At 34.1% G+C, this 18,625-nt stretch overlaps 1 protein-coding gene across 1 annotated transcript in view; it reads right to left on the bottom strand.

Annotated features, from left to right (window-relative positions):
* Positions 1–2,762: 2,762 nt before the first annotated feature.
* The window catches only part of LOC136026509 (uncharacterized), a 35,693-nt gene continuing 19,830 nt past the window's right edge, over positions 2,763–18,625 (bottom strand). The window contains exons 2-3 of the mRNA XM_065703138.1: positions 9,296–9,404; positions 2,763–3,000 (exon numbers count right to left, since the gene is read on the bottom strand). Of these exons, the coding sequence (XP_065559210.1) occupies positions 2,818–3,000; positions 9,296–9,404 (292 nt within the window). The 3' untranslated portion in view covers positions 2,763–2,817. The remainder of the gene's footprint in view (positions 3,001–9,295; positions 9,405–18,625) is intronic.

The raw sequence follows: 18,625 nt of genomic DNA, 5'->3' as shown, positions 1-18,625 counted from the left end.
TTAAAACCTTATAAATTTGAATTGAACAAAGTTGTGAAGCTGAAAACCATTTTGTTGTACTTCATTCAAGCAGAAGATCTATTTTGCAAGATTTACTTTTATAACACACAAGTTTTTAAAGGTCACCAAAGGTCAGAGCCTTCTAGAGGGAGAAGGAGTTGATATAGGTACTTCAAAACACCTTCCCGGGACATACTTTAGCCTCTAGACCCATCCCTGAAAGTTTCATTTTCCTAACCTTACCCCTTTCTGAGATAGCAGGAAGTCAGTAACTAGAATTTTACCCGTTAAAAATTAAAAGTTCCAGTTTCCTTTTTAAGTAACCGAAAAATAGGTGGCCAACTAGGCCTCCTCCCCCACCCCTTTCCTTCTCAAAATTCTCTGATCAAAACTAAGAGAAAGCCATTTGGCCAAAAAAAAAGAATTAATATGCAAATTTCATTTAATAATTTATGTGCGGAGGGCCAAAAAAAAAACATGCACCAATTCAAAACGTTCAGAAATTAAATAAAAACAAACCAGTTCTATTTAACTGAAAGTAATGAGTGACATTAAAACTTAAAACGAACTGAAATTACTCCGTGTATGAAAGGGGCTATTTCCTTCTCAACTCCCCGCTCTTTACGCTATTTTTTTACTGTTTAATAGAGTAGAATTGAGAGAAAGAGTCAAACTTTAGCGTAAAGAGCGGGGCGTTGAGAAGGAAACAGCCCCTTTCATACATGGAATAATTTCTCATCGTTTAAAGTTTTAATGTCGCTCCTTACTTTTAGTTAAGAAAAACTAGTTTATTTATTTAATGTTTAAAAAGACACTATATTATAATGTCTACCACCCATTTGCGTTCGAATGGCAAGATAAATTATTCAAGTAAATGCTTGAACATACATTCAATCCACGTAGTGTAATAATAGTCCCCTTAAAAGATTCCACTTATTAATGGAAAACAAACCATTCAAAGAGTAATTAAAAAAAATATTATGTCTAGAAAGACGAATAGAAAGACGAATATACGTCCATAAGATGTTGAAATTAAACCTCTGAAACTAATCGCATTCTAGAGACTTTTATTAACATTTATGGAAGGCCAAAATTTTGGTTCTAAAGCAACTACAGTCGAACACACTTTTTATAATTTCGTTGACAAAGGGATGATTTCGTTAAATATTTCAAATTTCAATAGCCCCTTTTTAATTTAAGTGCTTCTTATTCTCAATGGAAATCCTTTGAGAAACTTGGTTAAGTTTAAAGAATATGTTACTTTAGAAGAACTTTTCGAATTACTGAGTGTTAAAGAGATAAAATGAAAAGATAAAATTCAGAATAATGTTAAAATTTTTAAATTGAATCAAGCCTAATTTTCAAGTAGAGATGGAACTAATCTCTAATAGTAATGAGATGGTGCTGTGGCTGTTAGAATGATAATAATAAAAAGAACATCGATATAATCTGGGAACAACCCCAAAAGAATCGAAATTACAGTTCTCTAAACAAACAGTTGATTTCTTAAGTTGATTGATAGAGAGTGATTTTTATCATGTGATCAAGTGATTTTTTTTTTAACTTTTTAAAAGTAATTACTGTAAATGATTCCTAGATAGAAAATTGTGTTTTTCTGGCTGTGAACAACAATATTCAATCTTTTAAACAGCAAATAATAAACAAATGGGGTTAGAAGACTCCCTGATTTAACTGACGAAGCTGCTTAACAAATGTATGCTATAGTTTTCAGAAATCCGTTTATTATTCATACAAAAACTTAAAAAAATCCTAGGTGACTTTTTACGAAGGAGATTTATATTTTCAAATATTGAAATATTTACCAACGGTGTTACTGAACATCGGTGTTCACCGATGTTCACCATTTACTGGTGTTACTGTTCCGGTTACCATTTACCGGTTATCCGATCACCGATCGGTGATCGGATGTTACCATTTACTGGTGATTGGTGTTCACCATTTACCAACGGTGTAACTGGGAAGTTAATGGAAAAAAATTGTCACTGGTGGTTATTTGTAGTTTTGTTAAAGGAAAGTAGTTATTGTTTTTATATAAGAAAGTTTTGACCTGATCAAGGAAATAAGTCTTTTATCCAGTTTGGGAATCCCTAGCCCCCATCCTTTCACGAAGAATGTTTTCTTGTTTTCCCTTCAGATACCTTAAAGTTTAGAGCCAATCACAAGCCCATTATTAACTACGCCCTTTTTTCCTATTACAAACATGTGTGAACAATCCGCAATATGTATTATTTTTGACCCCCAAGGCCGTAAAATTGAAAGGCTATGTCATCACCTTATACTATTTTGAACAAATTGTGCTCTTAATATTTTTTATTTCATACTGGGTTACAAGAATAAGGGGCTTAAAATGGTACAAAAGGGAGGTTGTTAACCCTCCAATTATATTTTAACTTTAAAAGGGCACTAGAAATTTTAATTAACAATCAAAGAAGTCCTTCTCAAGTTTCTACGACCCTCCTTTCTGGGGAAAAAATAAAATATGCAAGATACATTCATGTTTACTTCGATTAATTTAAAAAAAATCCAGAAAATCCGTTTTTCAAAGAGAGGTGAAGAGCTATGTTAAACCAGGCCTAAAGGCTGCATTGCTTTTAACCCTCATAAATAGGCCTCGTTTCACTCTGTTGAGTCTTAGTATCTTGTTCTCCTAAGAAACCGCTTCAAATTGAGTTTTCAGGGATGCTCCCTGCCCGTAATTCTTTTTCTGATTTTTTTTGCTCACATTTGGATATTCGTCACGGTTTTATTGAGTTTATTTTTTTTCCAAAGTGGTACAAAATATAGTACATAAAAGTATCATTCAACAATATCTTCATCATGCGTAGTCACTGGTGGAGTTAATGTCCTCGGCTCCCGAGTTCTTTCCAGATCCCAAAATCCAGGAGGAGTGCTTGAACGGGGATGTCTACACTTGTGTCGACAGATTCGATTAATTTTTTTTACCTTTTCCATTTCTGTTAGTTTGCCACTTTCAAAATACTAAATTAAAAATTAAATGATTAAACGCTGACTATGATAACATAGCCATCAAACTGTTTATTAAAAATAAAAAATAAAGCTTATAATCGTGAAGGTATACTACTCTCAGATGCTTCTGCCTCAAAGTTCCTCTTTCAAACGATTAACTAAAAATAAAACTTAAAAAAAAGTTTTTCAAAGAAAAGTAAAGGCCATATTAAACCTAAGATCAGCAAAATTGAATTTTTAGAATAATTCAAAGTTTATAGGACCAACAATTACTATCAAAGAATAAATAAAACATAAAACGAAAAGAAATTAAATAAGCAGTCGAAGCAAACCAACATAGAGCCTATTAATATAAATGAGTAAATAAATCTTTGAACGAACAAAACATAAATTGAATATGCAAGTCAAGCTTTAAATGAACACAAGTCACTACAAACAAGAGTTTGGCTGGAGCCCCCTTCCCTAACTGTAAGAGTCTAAACCCTGCTGCGTCATTGGCACTTACTAAAAATGAATTATATTACAAAAATTTTCTGTTTTACTTATTACTACATTGAAAATGAAAATAACAGCGAAGTATGATCTTGCACTGCCGAGATTTTTGCAATTAATATCACAATATATCAAATATTCATCTTGGTTTTAATAGTTCTTTCCAAGACTTTTAAAGCCACATATAGTCTCTGTAAAGCACCAATGACGCAGTAGGCCTTAGGCTTCTTTTTTTTAGAATAGGAGCGCATTTATGTGTTATAGTGACCACTCCAAAGGAGTGATGTTAGGTTAATCCTTATTATATATACCAAATATTATGAAAATATAATATTTTGATAACAAAATTATGGAAAATACAACAGAAAATTAGTGAAAGCAGGCCGCCCTGGACGTACTATATTAAATACCTAACCCCCTCTATATATGAACCATTTAATTAAAATATAAACCCATAGCATTTTATCTTGCTCAGGCTAAACTGATCATCTCCAAGTGGACACAGAAAACCAGTTTCATTACAGATCAAGAACAAAGTGTGGTAGCTATAATACGTAAGTTCTAAAAAGATAATAGGTAGGCGTGTAGTCCTCTGATCACTTTTACCTCTTAAAAACAAGTCTAGAAATTTCAATTTTCTATCAAATAAGGCTCTTGCAAAGTTTATGCAGCCACCTCGTCCATAAAAATTCTTATATGTTAACAATGGATATTTAGCATAACTTATAGTTCTTGCCCTGGAGGTCAGGAGGGTAGTCAATCCTGAAGGCAAGTTATTCTACATTTGAATTATTTTGAATAAAATGGCAATTTCAAAATTTTGATTGTATCTATTTGTGGAAAATGGTGTAAAGGGGGAGGGTCTGGTTGTCCACTAATTACTTTTGACTCTTTAAAGGAAACCAGCAGACAGTTTCCAATCAAAACAGCCTCGTCCAAAGCTTATGCGGCCACCCATTCCATTGTATGCCCAAGGGCATAGCTTTAAACCCTTGTCCCCAGGCTCTGGGGGCTGCGCCAACCCTGGAAGCAATCTTATATGATTTTTGATCTATTTAACACAGTTGCTGTAAGAAAATCTTTATTGGATGCATTTGGGGAAAATTTGAACAAGATGGCTATCTAAAAATTTTGACTGGATGTACTTGAAGAAAAGGCGGTTGGGAGGGGGGCTAGTTGCCCTTTCATCACTTGTGACTCTTAGAAAGGAACTAGAAATTACAATTTAAAATCAAATGAGCCACCCCAAATATATACGACCCCCTTTTCTGTGAAAACCTGACATAACCCCAGGGGATAATTTACAACCTTTGGCCTCCGGGATCTGGGGGCAATTTCATTTCCAAAGGCTTTGTTATATGATACTTGGATTATTTTGAACAAATAGTTATCTTGAAATTTTCAGCGGATGCTTTTGGAGAAAACAGGATATCGGAGTAATAGAAAAAAAGATAAAGGATAAGGTACTAGACCTCCTAAAGTACAAACCGGTAGTATCAATCTGTGCCTCCTGGCCCTTAAGCCAGGAAGTGCAATGGGGAATGGGTGCCAGTCATCCTGTGCATTAGATCACCCTTCCTGATTACCTTCCAGATTTCTCTAAGTACCAATTTAGAGCTGTGTCGACTCTGGCAGAGCTTACAGAGTCACAGCATTGACCCCTTCCCAAACCAAATAACTGGCCACACCAGAAATCGAACCAACCTCTTCCGGACAATGAATTCCGAATCCAGCGTACCATCCACTTGGCTAGGACGACTTTCACTTGGGGGTGATAGTTGCTCTCCAGTCACTCATGACAATTAAAAAGTGAATTAGAATTGAATTGTCAATCAAATGAGTCTCCTCCAATGTTTAAACAACCACCCTTTCCATAAAATCCTTGTCTGCCCTCGGGGCATAGCTTACAGCCCTTGCTCCCTGGGTCTTGGGAGTTGTATTAACCCTAGAAGTATACTTGCATGACATTTAGATCATTTTGAACCAAACAGCTATCTCAAAATTTTTATCCAGCACATTTGGGCATAAGAGGGTGTGAGGGATTCCAGTTACCCTCCGATCGAAGGGTTTCACGCCCTTCAAAGACTTTTGACTCTTAAAAAGTAAAACAGAACTTTCAGTACCCAGATAAATGAGCTTTCTCTAAAGTTTGCATGACCACCCCTTCACTAAAGCCCTCATTTACCCTCAGGGCATAACTTACAACACTTGCCCCAGGTCTCAAGGAAGTCGTTCGACCCTGGATTTTCTTATGTATAACTTTTGGATTACTTGAACAAAATGGCTATCTCAAAATCTTTTTGAACACATTAGGGAAAAAGAGGATGTGGGGGGGGGGAGGCTAAATGCTCTTCGATCATTTTTGACTCTTAAAGAGGGTACTAGAATTTCTACTTTCAAATTGAATGAGTCCCTTTCAAAATTTTACGACCACTCTTTAATAAGAAGTGCCTTTAAAAAAACAAATAATAGAACATTGTATTCTTATGACTTCTACTAGTCATAGGATTGTTTTGTTTAGACTACTGGTTGTGATAAGAACGGCCCAACTGGCCGCCTCATTAGAGTCGGTAGAGATTTAAGTTGGCCTGATCGAGCGGAAGTTGAACTTGGAACAATACCTCCTTGTCTCTATTATGGAGATAACTTCTAACATCCCATTATTGGGAAATCTCAAACCTAAAAATTGGATATATCAACTAACTGTTGCCTATTAGCATCTATTCCTTAGATACTTTTACAAAAAAAAACTCGAAATAATATTTGGATGCATTTAAATTGAAACATATAAAAAAGTTTTTATTTTCTTTGCAAAAATCAGTAAAATTATTTAGAAAAGCAGAGAAAAGGAGAAGGTAAAAGATGCGATAAGATTTGTTCTAGTAATGTTACAAAAAAATACAAAAAAAAAGTTTTGTAGCTTTCCAGATTTTAAAATTTGCCATGTGTTCACGAACATCTTATATCTTCTAGTTTTGTTATCAATATTTTTTCAGTATTTTTGTTCAGTTAAAATTCGATTTTGAGGATTATTTTGTTAAGCATAAGCCAACTTTTAAACGGTTCGTGGTAACGTACTGTAAGTAAGGAGCGATGCGGTTCAATATAAACAAGACTCTAAGAAACAGAGTCTTGACAACAAAAGATACAAAAAAGACTCAAATTTTTATGTTTATTCAAAAAAATTTAATATTTATCAAATTTAATGGGACCCTCAAAAAAATACGAGTAAAAAAAATTGCTCATTTTTGAATCCCCAAAGCATTAAATGATCTTAATAAAATTCACTCCATTAGCTTCAGCAGACCAGACAGGTATACTATAGAGGTTTCAAGCTCCTATGCATAAACATGGGAAATTTTGCATTTTTTTTTTGCAAGAAGAAAGCTCACGGATGCCTGTTAATTCGTTTCTTTTTTGTTTATTTTTGTTTTTGTTTTTCTTTTCCAGGGGTGATCATATCAAATCAGTGAGTCTAGAAGGTCGGGAAATGGCTCAGTTTATTCGAAATCAAAAGTTATAGTGCTCTTTAAAGTGACCAAAAATATTTGAGGGCAGCTACCCCTCTCACACGCTTATTTTCCACCAAAGTCACCCAATAAAACTTTTTAGATATTCATTTTATTCAACACAGTCAAAGAATCTAATAACTATGTCTTTGAGGACTCTACCGCCTACAGTCCCCAGGGGAAGGGCTACAAGCTATGAATTTTACCTATTGTTTACATACAGTAATGGTTATTGGGATGTATCAATACGCTTTGAGGGGAATTTTTCTGTTGGGGGGAATATACATGGGAGGAGCTTTCCATGGAGGAATTTATCATGGGGCAGGGGAATTTTCTATGGAGGGGGGGATCGATTTCCCAGTATTATTTAATGAAAGATCAAAAATTACAAAAAAAAATTCAACTGATAGTAAGGAGCAACACCTTACTCTTACTCTTTATGCTAAAAACAAGTTTTTCTAACTGCAAGTAAGGAGCGACATTAAAACTTAAAAGGAACAGAAATTATTCCATATACGAAAGGGGTTGTCCCTTCTTCAACCCCTCGCTCTTTACGTTAAAGTTTGACTCTTTCTCACAACTCTGCTTTTTAAAACTTAAACCGAAAAGAAATTATTCCGTGTTTGAAAGGGGATATCCCCTCCTTAACTCCTTGCTCTTTACGCTAAAGTTTCACTCTTTCTCACAATTCTATTTTTGAAAAAAGATTAATAACAATAAAACAATTATTTTTTTAAACCTTGTGACTTCATATATTCAATTCAGACGTTAAATCTCGACATGTCAGTTGAGCAAAAAAAATAAAAATTTTAACTTAGACTCTGATTTAGCATTAAGTATGAGAATTATCCTGTAAAAATTTTGATTTGTAAACAACTAACCGTGGAAATATGATTGGATGGCATGTATAAAAATAAGCATTAAAATCTTCAGTGGTATATATAGCAGTTTAGACAATTTTATGGACAAATATATGCAATCCGTATACAAAAACATAACTGTATTTTGTGACTGGTTGGTATTGAGAAGATGAGAAATTCAGAAGTAATGTTGTAATTGCATTCTGTTTCCATGGTTAACTCAAGTTGTGTTAATTTCCACTTTTTATCAACATTTTATTAGTAAATGTTTGAAAAAAATCGATGCTATTCCACTGATTCGAACTGAAAATTCCGAGATCTATCTATACCAGCTAGAAAAAAAACATAATTATTTTCCTTCTTTTATAAACAATTTTCTGAAAATCTATTCTTCTTAATTTTAAATTACTCCGGCCTTTAAAGGGGTATTTCGACTCGTATACTTAATTTAAGTGTATACTGATACGAACCTTTATTAAAGTTCTAAAGAGTTTGCCTTTATTTTAATGTTAAAGGATGAACAGAGGAGGTGATATGTCATAAAAAGCAGAGCTTTAAATTGATTAAAATAGGCTGTAAAGTGGCCACCACTTGCTCATCAAAATCTCAAACTTAAATTAATAATTTTTGCACTTCTCATACATTTACTTTCTGTTATACAAATCCCTTAGAAAACAACAATTTAAAAATCACCCCGCTTCACAAAAAAAGTAAACCCAAAAAACCGAAACTGACAGCCAAGAAAGTAATGATATCCATTTCTTCACCTCAATTTCATAGAAAGCCTCGAAAATAAATTTTTGACGGTAAATAGAAGTAAATGTTTTTCAGCCTTGTTACAACAGCTCAATCCTGAAATATCATTTCGACAGCCTAAAGAAGTCAGGACTTTAAATTTCCCCTCCTTGTTATTACAAAATGAAGATTTTTGCCTCCCAGTTAGCTTTCGTGGTAATAGGGACATATTCCCTTGATAAATGAAAATTAAATTGAATGCCTTTTTATGGTACTAAAACTTAATAAAAACTCAACTATTAAAAACCTATTACAAGAAAATAACTTTTGTCCCAACCGAAACCAAAGCAAGCTGTCCCAATCACAAGTCCACCACTATATCAGGAGGGCGTCCCCTCGTACGCCCTGGATCCACCACTGCTCTAGCCCTTCTTGTACACTGCTTTTTGTCGGGACTGATATTTAATTTCAGATTCTTTCTTTGGTAACGTGCAAAGCCAAATGCTCAAACTGGTTTATATATTGATACACCATGCCCGAAAATAAAACTACACACATGTGCCATACCTGTCTACAAACACAAAAGCACATACATTAGATTTAACGTGCACCACCAAAACACAAACTCATATATTTCCAGAAGATAGTACACGAAATCAATAGCAAATGAAATGAGAAGCAAAGCCAAAACTATGAGAGAAAAAAAATTACGTCTTTGCACTCGACACAAGGAAACGCTGGCATTTGTGCTCTCTGGACTTTCTTGCGCACGACTTTTTCTTGGTACTTATATTTCATTTTCGATTCTTTCTTCAGTACCCTGCAAAGGATAAATGCTAAAATTTAATTATATATTGATATACCAGGCGCAAAAATGAAAATATTAGCAAACGCAAGCCTCTACAAAGACAAAAGCTGATAAGGGGGAATTTATGTACACCACAACCTACCCAACATCAAATATATATATATATATATATATATATATATATATATATAAACTAGCTGTTGGGGTGGCGCAAGCGCCACCCCAACACCTAGCTGGTGGGGATGCTTCGTGCTCCCCAAGCCCCCCCGCGCACGTAAGTCGTTACGCGCCATATTAGTTACGCGCCATTGTAGTTGTGTCCCTGTGTCCCACCTATGAATATAGATAAAAGAGAAAAGATTTCTCTTTTCGTTATAGATATATATATGTTTTTAACTATGTAAAACTTGCGAATATACAAATTCTTCGATGTCCCATTGTCTGTGCATGTAAATAGATTGTCAGGTTTACCGACTCTTGAACATGTAACATAAAATTATCCATGGGAAAAACAATCCGTATTCAGATCTATACCTCATTATTCTAATGATTGTCCTTGAGCTTTGTTGATGGTGATTGCTAATCGAACATTCCCTGTGTCCCTGTCGCCATTTATATTCCCAGTATCTCGGTCGTCATTTGTGTCCCTGTGTCCCGGTCGTAATTTGTGTCCCGGTCTGTAATTTATCTTTGAGTGTCCCGGTCGTCATTTATATCTCACGGTCGTTATTTGTGTCCCAGTGTCCCAGTTTGGAATTTCTCTTTGAGTGTCCCGGTCGTCATTTATATTCCCTGTGTCCCGGCTTTTAGTTTTCTTTTCCTCCTTTATTTTTCAGTTTTTTTCCTTTTTTTAGGTTTTTTCTTTTTCAGTTTTTAGTTTTTTTTAGTTTCTTATTAGTTTTTAGTTTTTTTTTCTTTTGAGTTTTTACCTTTTTTAGTTTTTTTCTTTTTTAGTTTTTAGTTTTTTACCTTTTTTTTTTATTTTTTTTTAGTTTTTTAGCTTTTTTAGTTTTTTTAGTATTTTCTTTTTAGTTTTTTTGTAGTTTTTACCTTTTTTAGTTTTTTTCTTCTTTTGTATTAATGCTAAAGCCAAGGTTCAAACCTGGAGCCTCTCGGACCTAGAACCTGAAACATAACGCTTTACCAACTCAGCTACTTCGGCTTCAATACATTCGTTTTGAGCAGCTTCCTCGGGTGTTGCCATTGAAGGTTCTTCAGTCATTTTACAATTAGAAATTTCTCTTTCAACGATCTTCTTACAATTAAAAATTTGTCTTTGAACGATATTCTTAAATACCTGTGTCCTGGTCGTCATTTTTATTCCCTGTGTCACGGTCGTCATTTGTGTCCCGGTATCTTAGTCTGTAATTTCTCTTTGAGTGTCCTGGTCGTCATTTATATTCCCTCTGTCTCGGTCGTCATTTGTGTCCCAGTCTGTAATTTCTCTTTGAGTGTCTTTTCTTTTTAGTTTTTTTTTTAGTTTTTTACCTTTTTTCTTTTTTCAGTTTTCTTTTTCTTCTTTATTTTTCAGCGTCACTATGAAATACATATCGCCGAACCTTTGTTTTTTTTAACTAAAATCTGGTAGGCATTGATGACCTTATCCAAGTCAAAATCCCAAACCCAATCATCATCGCTATCATTTTCAGTTTTGATATGTTTTGACTCTCGCTGTCCAGTTGGATTTTCAGCTAACGGCGCGGTTTTGCGTTCTTTAGCCGCAAGTCTGTTTTCTTGCTGTTTTTGTGATTCTTCGGCACGCTTTCTTTTCTTACTTTCTCTATCAGCCGCAAGATTTTTGGCATAGACTCTTTGAGCAGCTTCCTCGGCTGTTGCCATTGTAGGTTCTTCAGTCAATTTACAATTAAACATTTTTCCGTCCACGATCTTCTTACAATTAAAAATTTGTCTTTGAAATATTTTCTTAAATACTTTTAATTACGTCATCGTCATAACAAACATGACGACAACTAACTTCATGACGACATGATGACATGACGTCACTCGACAGACCCACAGACAAACAACTTATTTTTATATATATATATAGATATACTAGCTGTTGGGGTGGCGCTTCGCGCCACCCCAACACCTAGTTGGTGGGGGCGCTTCGCCCCCCCCCCGAGCCCCCCACGCGCGCAAGTCATTACGCGCCATTCTTCGCTGTGCCATTGTCTGTACATATAAATAGATTGTCAGGTTTACCGACTCTTGGACATGCAACATATAATTGTCCATGGGAAAAACAATCCGTATTCAGATCTATACCTCATTATTCTAATGAATGCCCTTGAGCTTTGTTGATGGTGATTGCTAATCAAACATTCCCTGTGTCCCGATCGTCATTTATATATCCCCCTGTGCCCCCCCCCCCGGCGTCCCCGTTGTAGTTGTATCCCTGTGTCCCAGTCGTCATTTATAGTCGACAAACATGACGTCAGTCGACACACAAACATGACGTCAGTCGACTTACACGCCCCAGTCGTCATTTGTGTCCCGGTGTCTCAGTCTGTAATTTCTCTTTGAGTGTCCCGGTCGTCATTTATGTTCCCTGTGTCCCGGTCTGTATATACATTCGTTTTTGAATTGGTATATGATGAAATAAATATTTTGTTTTTTCCTTTTTTCTTTTTAGTTTTTTTTTGGTTTTTACCTGTTTTTTAGCTTTTTAGTTTTATTTCTTTTTTCTTTTTAGTTTTTTTTGTAGTTTTTACTTTTTTTAGTTTTTTTTTATTTTTATTTTTTTAGTTTTCTTTTTCTCCTTAATTTGTCAGTTTCTTTCCTTTTTTTAGTTTTTTTTCTTTTTCAGTTTTTAGTTTTTTTATTAATTTTTAGGTTTTTTTCTTTTTAGCTATTTTTGCTGTTTTTACCCTTTTATAGTTTTTTTTTCTCTTTTTTCTTTTTTAGTTTTTAGTTTTTTACCTTTTTTTTAGTTTTTTTTTTAGTTTTTCAGCCTTTTTAGTTATTTTAGTAGTTTTTACCTGTTTTTAGTTTTTTTTTTTCTTTTTTAGTTTTTTTTTCTTCTTTTTTATTAATGCTAAAGCCAAGGTTCGAACCTAGAACCTGGAATATAACGCTTTACCAACTCAGCTACTTCGGCTTGAATACATTTACCTTTTTTAGTTTTTTTTATTTTAATTTTTTTAGTTTTCTTTTTCTCCTTTATTTGTCAGTTTTTTTCGTTTTTTTAGTTTTTCTCTTTTTCAGTTTTTAGTATTTGTTTAGTTTTTTATTAGTTTTTAGTTTTTTTCTTTTTAGTTTTTTTGTAGTTTTTTACCTTTCTTAGTTTTTTTTTAGTTTTTTTTTTACTTTTTTAGTTTTTAGTTTTTTACCCTTTTTTAGCTTTTTTAGTTTTTTATCTTTTTTAGTTTTTTTAGTATTTCTTTTTAGTTTTTTTGTTGTTTTTATCTTTTTTAGTTTTTTTCTTCTTTTGTATTAATGCTAATGCCAAGGTTCGAACCTGGAGCCTCTCGGATCTAAAACCTGGAACATAACGCTTTACCAACTGAGCTACTGAATTTGTATTTGTATTGGATTAACGACGCTTCTTGACTACTAAGGTCCCTGCGTCGGCCCTGCAGTGCATTCCTGCAGCATGGTTCGATCTCTGGGTCCCGTATTACCACATATAGATAGATAAGTAGTTTGTTTGTGTGTGTGCGTTGACTGACGTCATGTTTGTGTGTCGACTGACGTCATTGTAAGGATTGAGCATTATGCCGTCATGAAGTTGTTTGTCGACTGACGTCAATGTAAGGATTGAGCATTATGCCGTCATGAAGTTGTTTGTTGACTGACGTCATGTTTGTCGACTGACGAAATTACAGACCGGGACACCGGGACACAAATGACGACCGGGAAACAGAGCCACAGGCAACATAAATGACGACCGGGACACTCAAAGAGAAATTACAGACTGGGACACCGGGAAACAAATAACAACCGGGACACAGGGAATATAAATGACGACCGGGACATAGGGACACAACTACAACGGGGATGCCGGAGGGAACAGGGGGGAAATATAAATGACGACTGGGACACGGGGAATGTTCGATTAGCAATCACCATCAACAAAGCTCAAGGCCAATCATTAGAATAATGAGGTATAGATCTGAATACGGATTGTTTTTCCCATGGATAACCGGAACACAACTGACGACCGGGACACAGGGAATATAAATGACGAACGGGATGCTCAAAGAGAAACTACAGACCGAGACACCGGGACACAAATGACGATCGGGACACAGGGAATATAAATGACGACCAGGACACTCAAATAGAAATTACAGACTGGGACAGCAGGACACAAATGACGACCGGGACACAGGGAATATAAATGACGACTGGGACACAGGGACACAACTATAACAGGGACGCCGGGGGGCAAAGGGGGGATATATAAATGACGACGGGGACACAGGGAATGTTTGATTAGCAATCACCCTCAACAAAGCTCAAGGGCAATTATTAGAATAATGAGGTATAGATCTGAATTCGGATTGTTTTTCCCATGGACAATTATATGTTACATGTTCAAGATTAGGTAAACCTGACAATCTATTTATATGCACATACAATAGGACAACGAAGAATATTGTATATTCGCAAGTTTTAAGTAGTTAACAACATATATCTATATATCTATACTAGCTGTTGGGGTGGCGCGAAGCGCCACCCCAACACCTAGTTGGTGGGGGCGCTTCGCGCCCCACCCCCCAAGCCCCCCCCCGCGTGTAAGTCGTTACGCGCCATATTAGTTACGCGCCATTGTAGTTGTGTCCCTATGTCCCACCTGTGAATATATATATATATATATATATATATATATATATATATATATATATATATATATATATATATATATATATATATATATATATATATATATATATATATATATATATATATATATATATATATATATATATATATATATATCTATATATATATATATATATATATATATATATATATATATGTTTTTAACTACGTAAAACTTGCGAAAATACAACATTCTTTGCTGTCCCATTGTCTGTGCATATAAATAGATTGTTAGGTTTACCGACTCTTGAACATGCAAAATATAATGGTCCATGGGAAAACAATCCGTATTCAGATCTATACCTCATGATTCTAATGATTGCCCTTGAGCTTTGTTGATGGTGATTGCTAATCGACCATTCCCTTTGTTGCCGTCCTCATTTATATATTCCCCTGTGCCCCCCGGCGTTCCCTTTGTAGTTGTGTCCCTGTGTCTCGGTCGTCATTTATATTCCCTGTGTCCCGGTGTCCCAGTCTGTGATTTCTCTTTGAGTGTCCCGGGCGTCATTTATATTCCTTTTGTCCCGGTGTCCCGGTCGTCATTTGTGTCCCGATGTCCTGGTCTGTATATACATTAGTTTTTGAATTGGTCTTTTTTTTTGTTTTTAGTTTTTTACCTTTTTTTAGTGTTTTTAGTTATACCTCATGATTCTAATGATTGCCCTTGAGCTTTGTTGATGGTGATTGCTAATCGAACATTCCCTGTGTCTCCGTCATGATTTACATATCCCACTGTGTCCCCCGGCGTCCCCGTTGTAGTTGTGTCCCTGTGTCCCGGTTGTCATTTATATTCCCTGTGTCCCGGTCGTCATTTGTATCCCGGTGTCCCGGTCTGTATATACATTCGTTTTTGAAATGGTATATGATGAAATAAATGATATATAAAAATAAGTTGTCTGTGTCTGTGTGGGTCTGTCTGTTGGGTGACGTCATGTTTGTGTGTTGACTGACGTCATGTTTTCAACTGACGAAATTACAGACCGGGACATCGGGAAACAAATGACGACCGGGACACCGGCACATAGGGAATATAAATGACGACACTCAAAGAGAAAGCGACCGGGACAAAAGGAATGTTCGATTAGCAATCACCATCAACAAAGCACCGGGACACAAATGACGATCGGGACACAGGGTGTATAAATGACGACCAGGACATAAGTAAAAAAAAAACTAAAAAACTAAAAAAAAGGTAAAAACTACAAAAAAACTAAAAAGAAAAAAAACTAAAAACTAATAAAAAAACTAAAAAAGCTAAAAAACTAAAAAAACTAAAAAAGAAAAAAAAGAAAAATGGAAAAAAGAAAAATAAAGAAGAAAAACAAAACTAAAAAACGAATGTATATACAGACCGGGACACCGGGATACAAATGACGACCGGGACACAGGGAATATAAATGACGACCGGGACACAGGGACACAACTACAACGGGGACGCCGGGGGGCACAGGGGGATATAAATGACGACTGGGACACCGGGACACAAGGAATATAAATGACGCCCGGGACACTCAAAGAGAAATCACAGACTGGGACACCGGGACACAAATGACGATCGGGACACAGGGAATATAAATGACGACCGGGACACAGGGACAAAACTACAAAGGGGACGCCGGGGGGCACAGGGGGATATATAAATGACGATGGCGACACAGGGAATGGTCGATTAGCAATCACCATCAACAAAGCTCAAGGGCAATCATTAGAATCATGAGGTATAGATCTGAATACGGATTGTTTTCCCATGGACCATTATATGTTGCATGTTCAAGAGTCGGTAAACCTGACAATCTATTTATATGCACAGACAATGGGACAGCAAAGAATGTTGTATATTCGCAGGTTTTACGTAGTTAAAAACGTATATCTATATATATAAAAATAAGTTGTCTGTGTGTGGATCTGTGGATCTGTGGATCAGGTGACGTCACCTGAAAAAACTGGATCAGGTGACGTCAAAACTGAAAAAACTAAAAAAAGGCAAAAACTACAAAAAAAAAATAAAAACTAATAAAAAAAATAAAAAAGCTAAAAAACTAAAAAACTAAAAAAAGGCAAAAACTACAAAAAAAAACTAAAAACTAACTAAAAAAACTAAAAACTAAAAAAAACTAAAAAAAAGGAAAAAACTGAAAAATAAGCTAAAATAAAGGTAAAAAGCAATAAAAAACTAAAAAAAAAACTGAAAAAACTAAAAAAAGGCAAAAACTACAAAAAAAACTAAAAACTAATAAAAAAAGTAAAAGAGCTAAAAAACTAAAAAAACTAGAAAAACTAAAAAAAGGTAAAAAACTAAAAAAAAATAAAAAATAAAAAAAACTTAAAAAAAAGGAAAAAACTGAAAAATAAGCTAAAATAAAGGTAAAAACCAATAAAAAACTAAAAAGAAAAAAAAGGAAAAACTAAAAAAAATTTTCATCTAAAAAACTAAAAAAAACTAAAAAAGGTAAAAACTAAAAGAACTAAAAAAAATAAAAAAATAAATGACGACACTCAAAGAGAAAGCGACCAGGACAAAAGGAATGTTCGATTAGCAATCAACAAAGCACCGGGACACAGGGAGTATAAATGACGACCAGGACATAAGTAAAAAAAAAAACTAACAAAACTAAAAAGAAGGTAAAAACTACAAAAAAACTAAAAAGAAAAAAACTAAAAAAAGGCAAAAACTACAAAAAAAAACTAAAAACTAATAAAAAAGCTAAAAAACTAAAAAAACTAAAAAAAAGGCAAAAACTACAAAAAAAACTAAAAACTAATAAAAAAAATAAAAAAGCTAAAAAACTAAAAAAACTAAAAAAACTAAAAAAAGGTAAAAAACTAAAAAAACTAAAAACTAAAAAAAAACTAAAAAAAAGGAAAAAACTGAAAAATAAGCTAAAATAAAGGTAAAAACCAATAAAAAACTAAAAAAAACTGAAAAAACTAAAAAAAGGCAAAAACTACAAAAAAAACTAAAACTAATAAAAAAAGTAAAAAAGCTAAAAAACTAAAAAAAAATAAAAAAACTAAAAAAAGGTAAAAAACTAAAAAAAATAAAAAATAAAAAAAACTAAAAAAAAGGAAAAAACTGAAAAATAAGCTAAAATAAAGGTAAAAACCAATAAAAAACTAAAAAGAAATAAAGGAAAAAACTAAAAAAAAATTTCATCTAAAAAACTAAAAAAACTAAAAAAGGTAAAAACTAAAAGAACTAAAAAAGAAAAAAATAAATGACGACACTCAAAGAGAAAGCGACCAGGACAAAAGGAATGTTCGATTAGCAATCAACAAAGCACCGGGACACAGGGAGTATAAATGACGACCAGGACATAAGTAAAAAAAAAAAACTAACAAAACTAAAAAGAAGGTAAAAACTACAAAAAAACTAAAAAGAAAAAAAAAACTAAAAACTAATAAAAAAACTAAAAAATCTAAAAATCTAAATAAACTAAAAAAGAAAAAAAAAGGAAAAAAATAAAGGAGAAAAACAAAACTAAAAAACGAATGTATATACAGACCGGGACACCGGGATACAAATGACGACCGGGACACAGGGAATATAAATGACGACCGGGACACAGGGACACAACTACAATGGGGACACCGGGGGAAACAGGGGGATATAAATGACGACCGGGACAGGGAATGGTCGATTAGCAATCACCATCAACAAAGCTCAAGGGCAATCATTAGAATCATGAGGTATAGATCTGAATACAGATTGTTTTCCCATGGACCATTATATGTTGCATGTTCAAGAGTCGGTAAACCTGACAATCTATTTTTATGCAAAGACAATGGGACAGCAAAGAATGTTGTATATTCGCAAGTTTTACGTAGTTAAAACCATATATATATATATATATATATATATATATATATATATATATATATATATATATATATATATATATATATATATATATATATATATATATATATATATATATATCTATATTCACAGGTGGGACATAGGGACACAACTACAATGGCGCGTAACTATTATGGCGCGTAACGACTTAAGCGCGCGGGGGGGCTTGGGGGGCGCGAAGCGCCCCCACCAACTAGGTGTTGGGGTGGCGCGAAGCGCCACCCCAATAGCTAGTATATATATATATCTATATATATATATAAATAAGTTGTCTGTGTGTGGATCTGTGGATCTGTGGATCAGGTGACGTCATGTTTGTTCGCATATGACGTCTGAATTATTTCACACTAATACAAAAGAAGAAAAAAACTAAAAAAGGTAAAAACTACAAAAAAAACTAAAAAGAAAAAAAAACTAAAAAAGCTAAAAAACTAAAAAAAACTAAAAAAAGGTAAAAATCTAATAACTAAAAAAAACTGAAAAAAATAAAAAAAGGCAAAAACTACAAAAAAAATAAAAACTAATAAAAAAACTAAAAAAGCTAAAAAAC

The sequence above is a fragment of the Artemia franciscana genome, chromosome 4, assembly GCF_032884065.1.
Source record: "Artemia franciscana chromosome 4, ASM3288406v1, whole genome shotgun sequence".
NCBI lineage: Eukaryota > Metazoa > Arthropoda > Branchiopoda > Anostraca > Artemiidae > Artemia > Artemia franciscana.
This window is presented reverse-complemented; position numbering and strand designations above follow the sequence as displayed.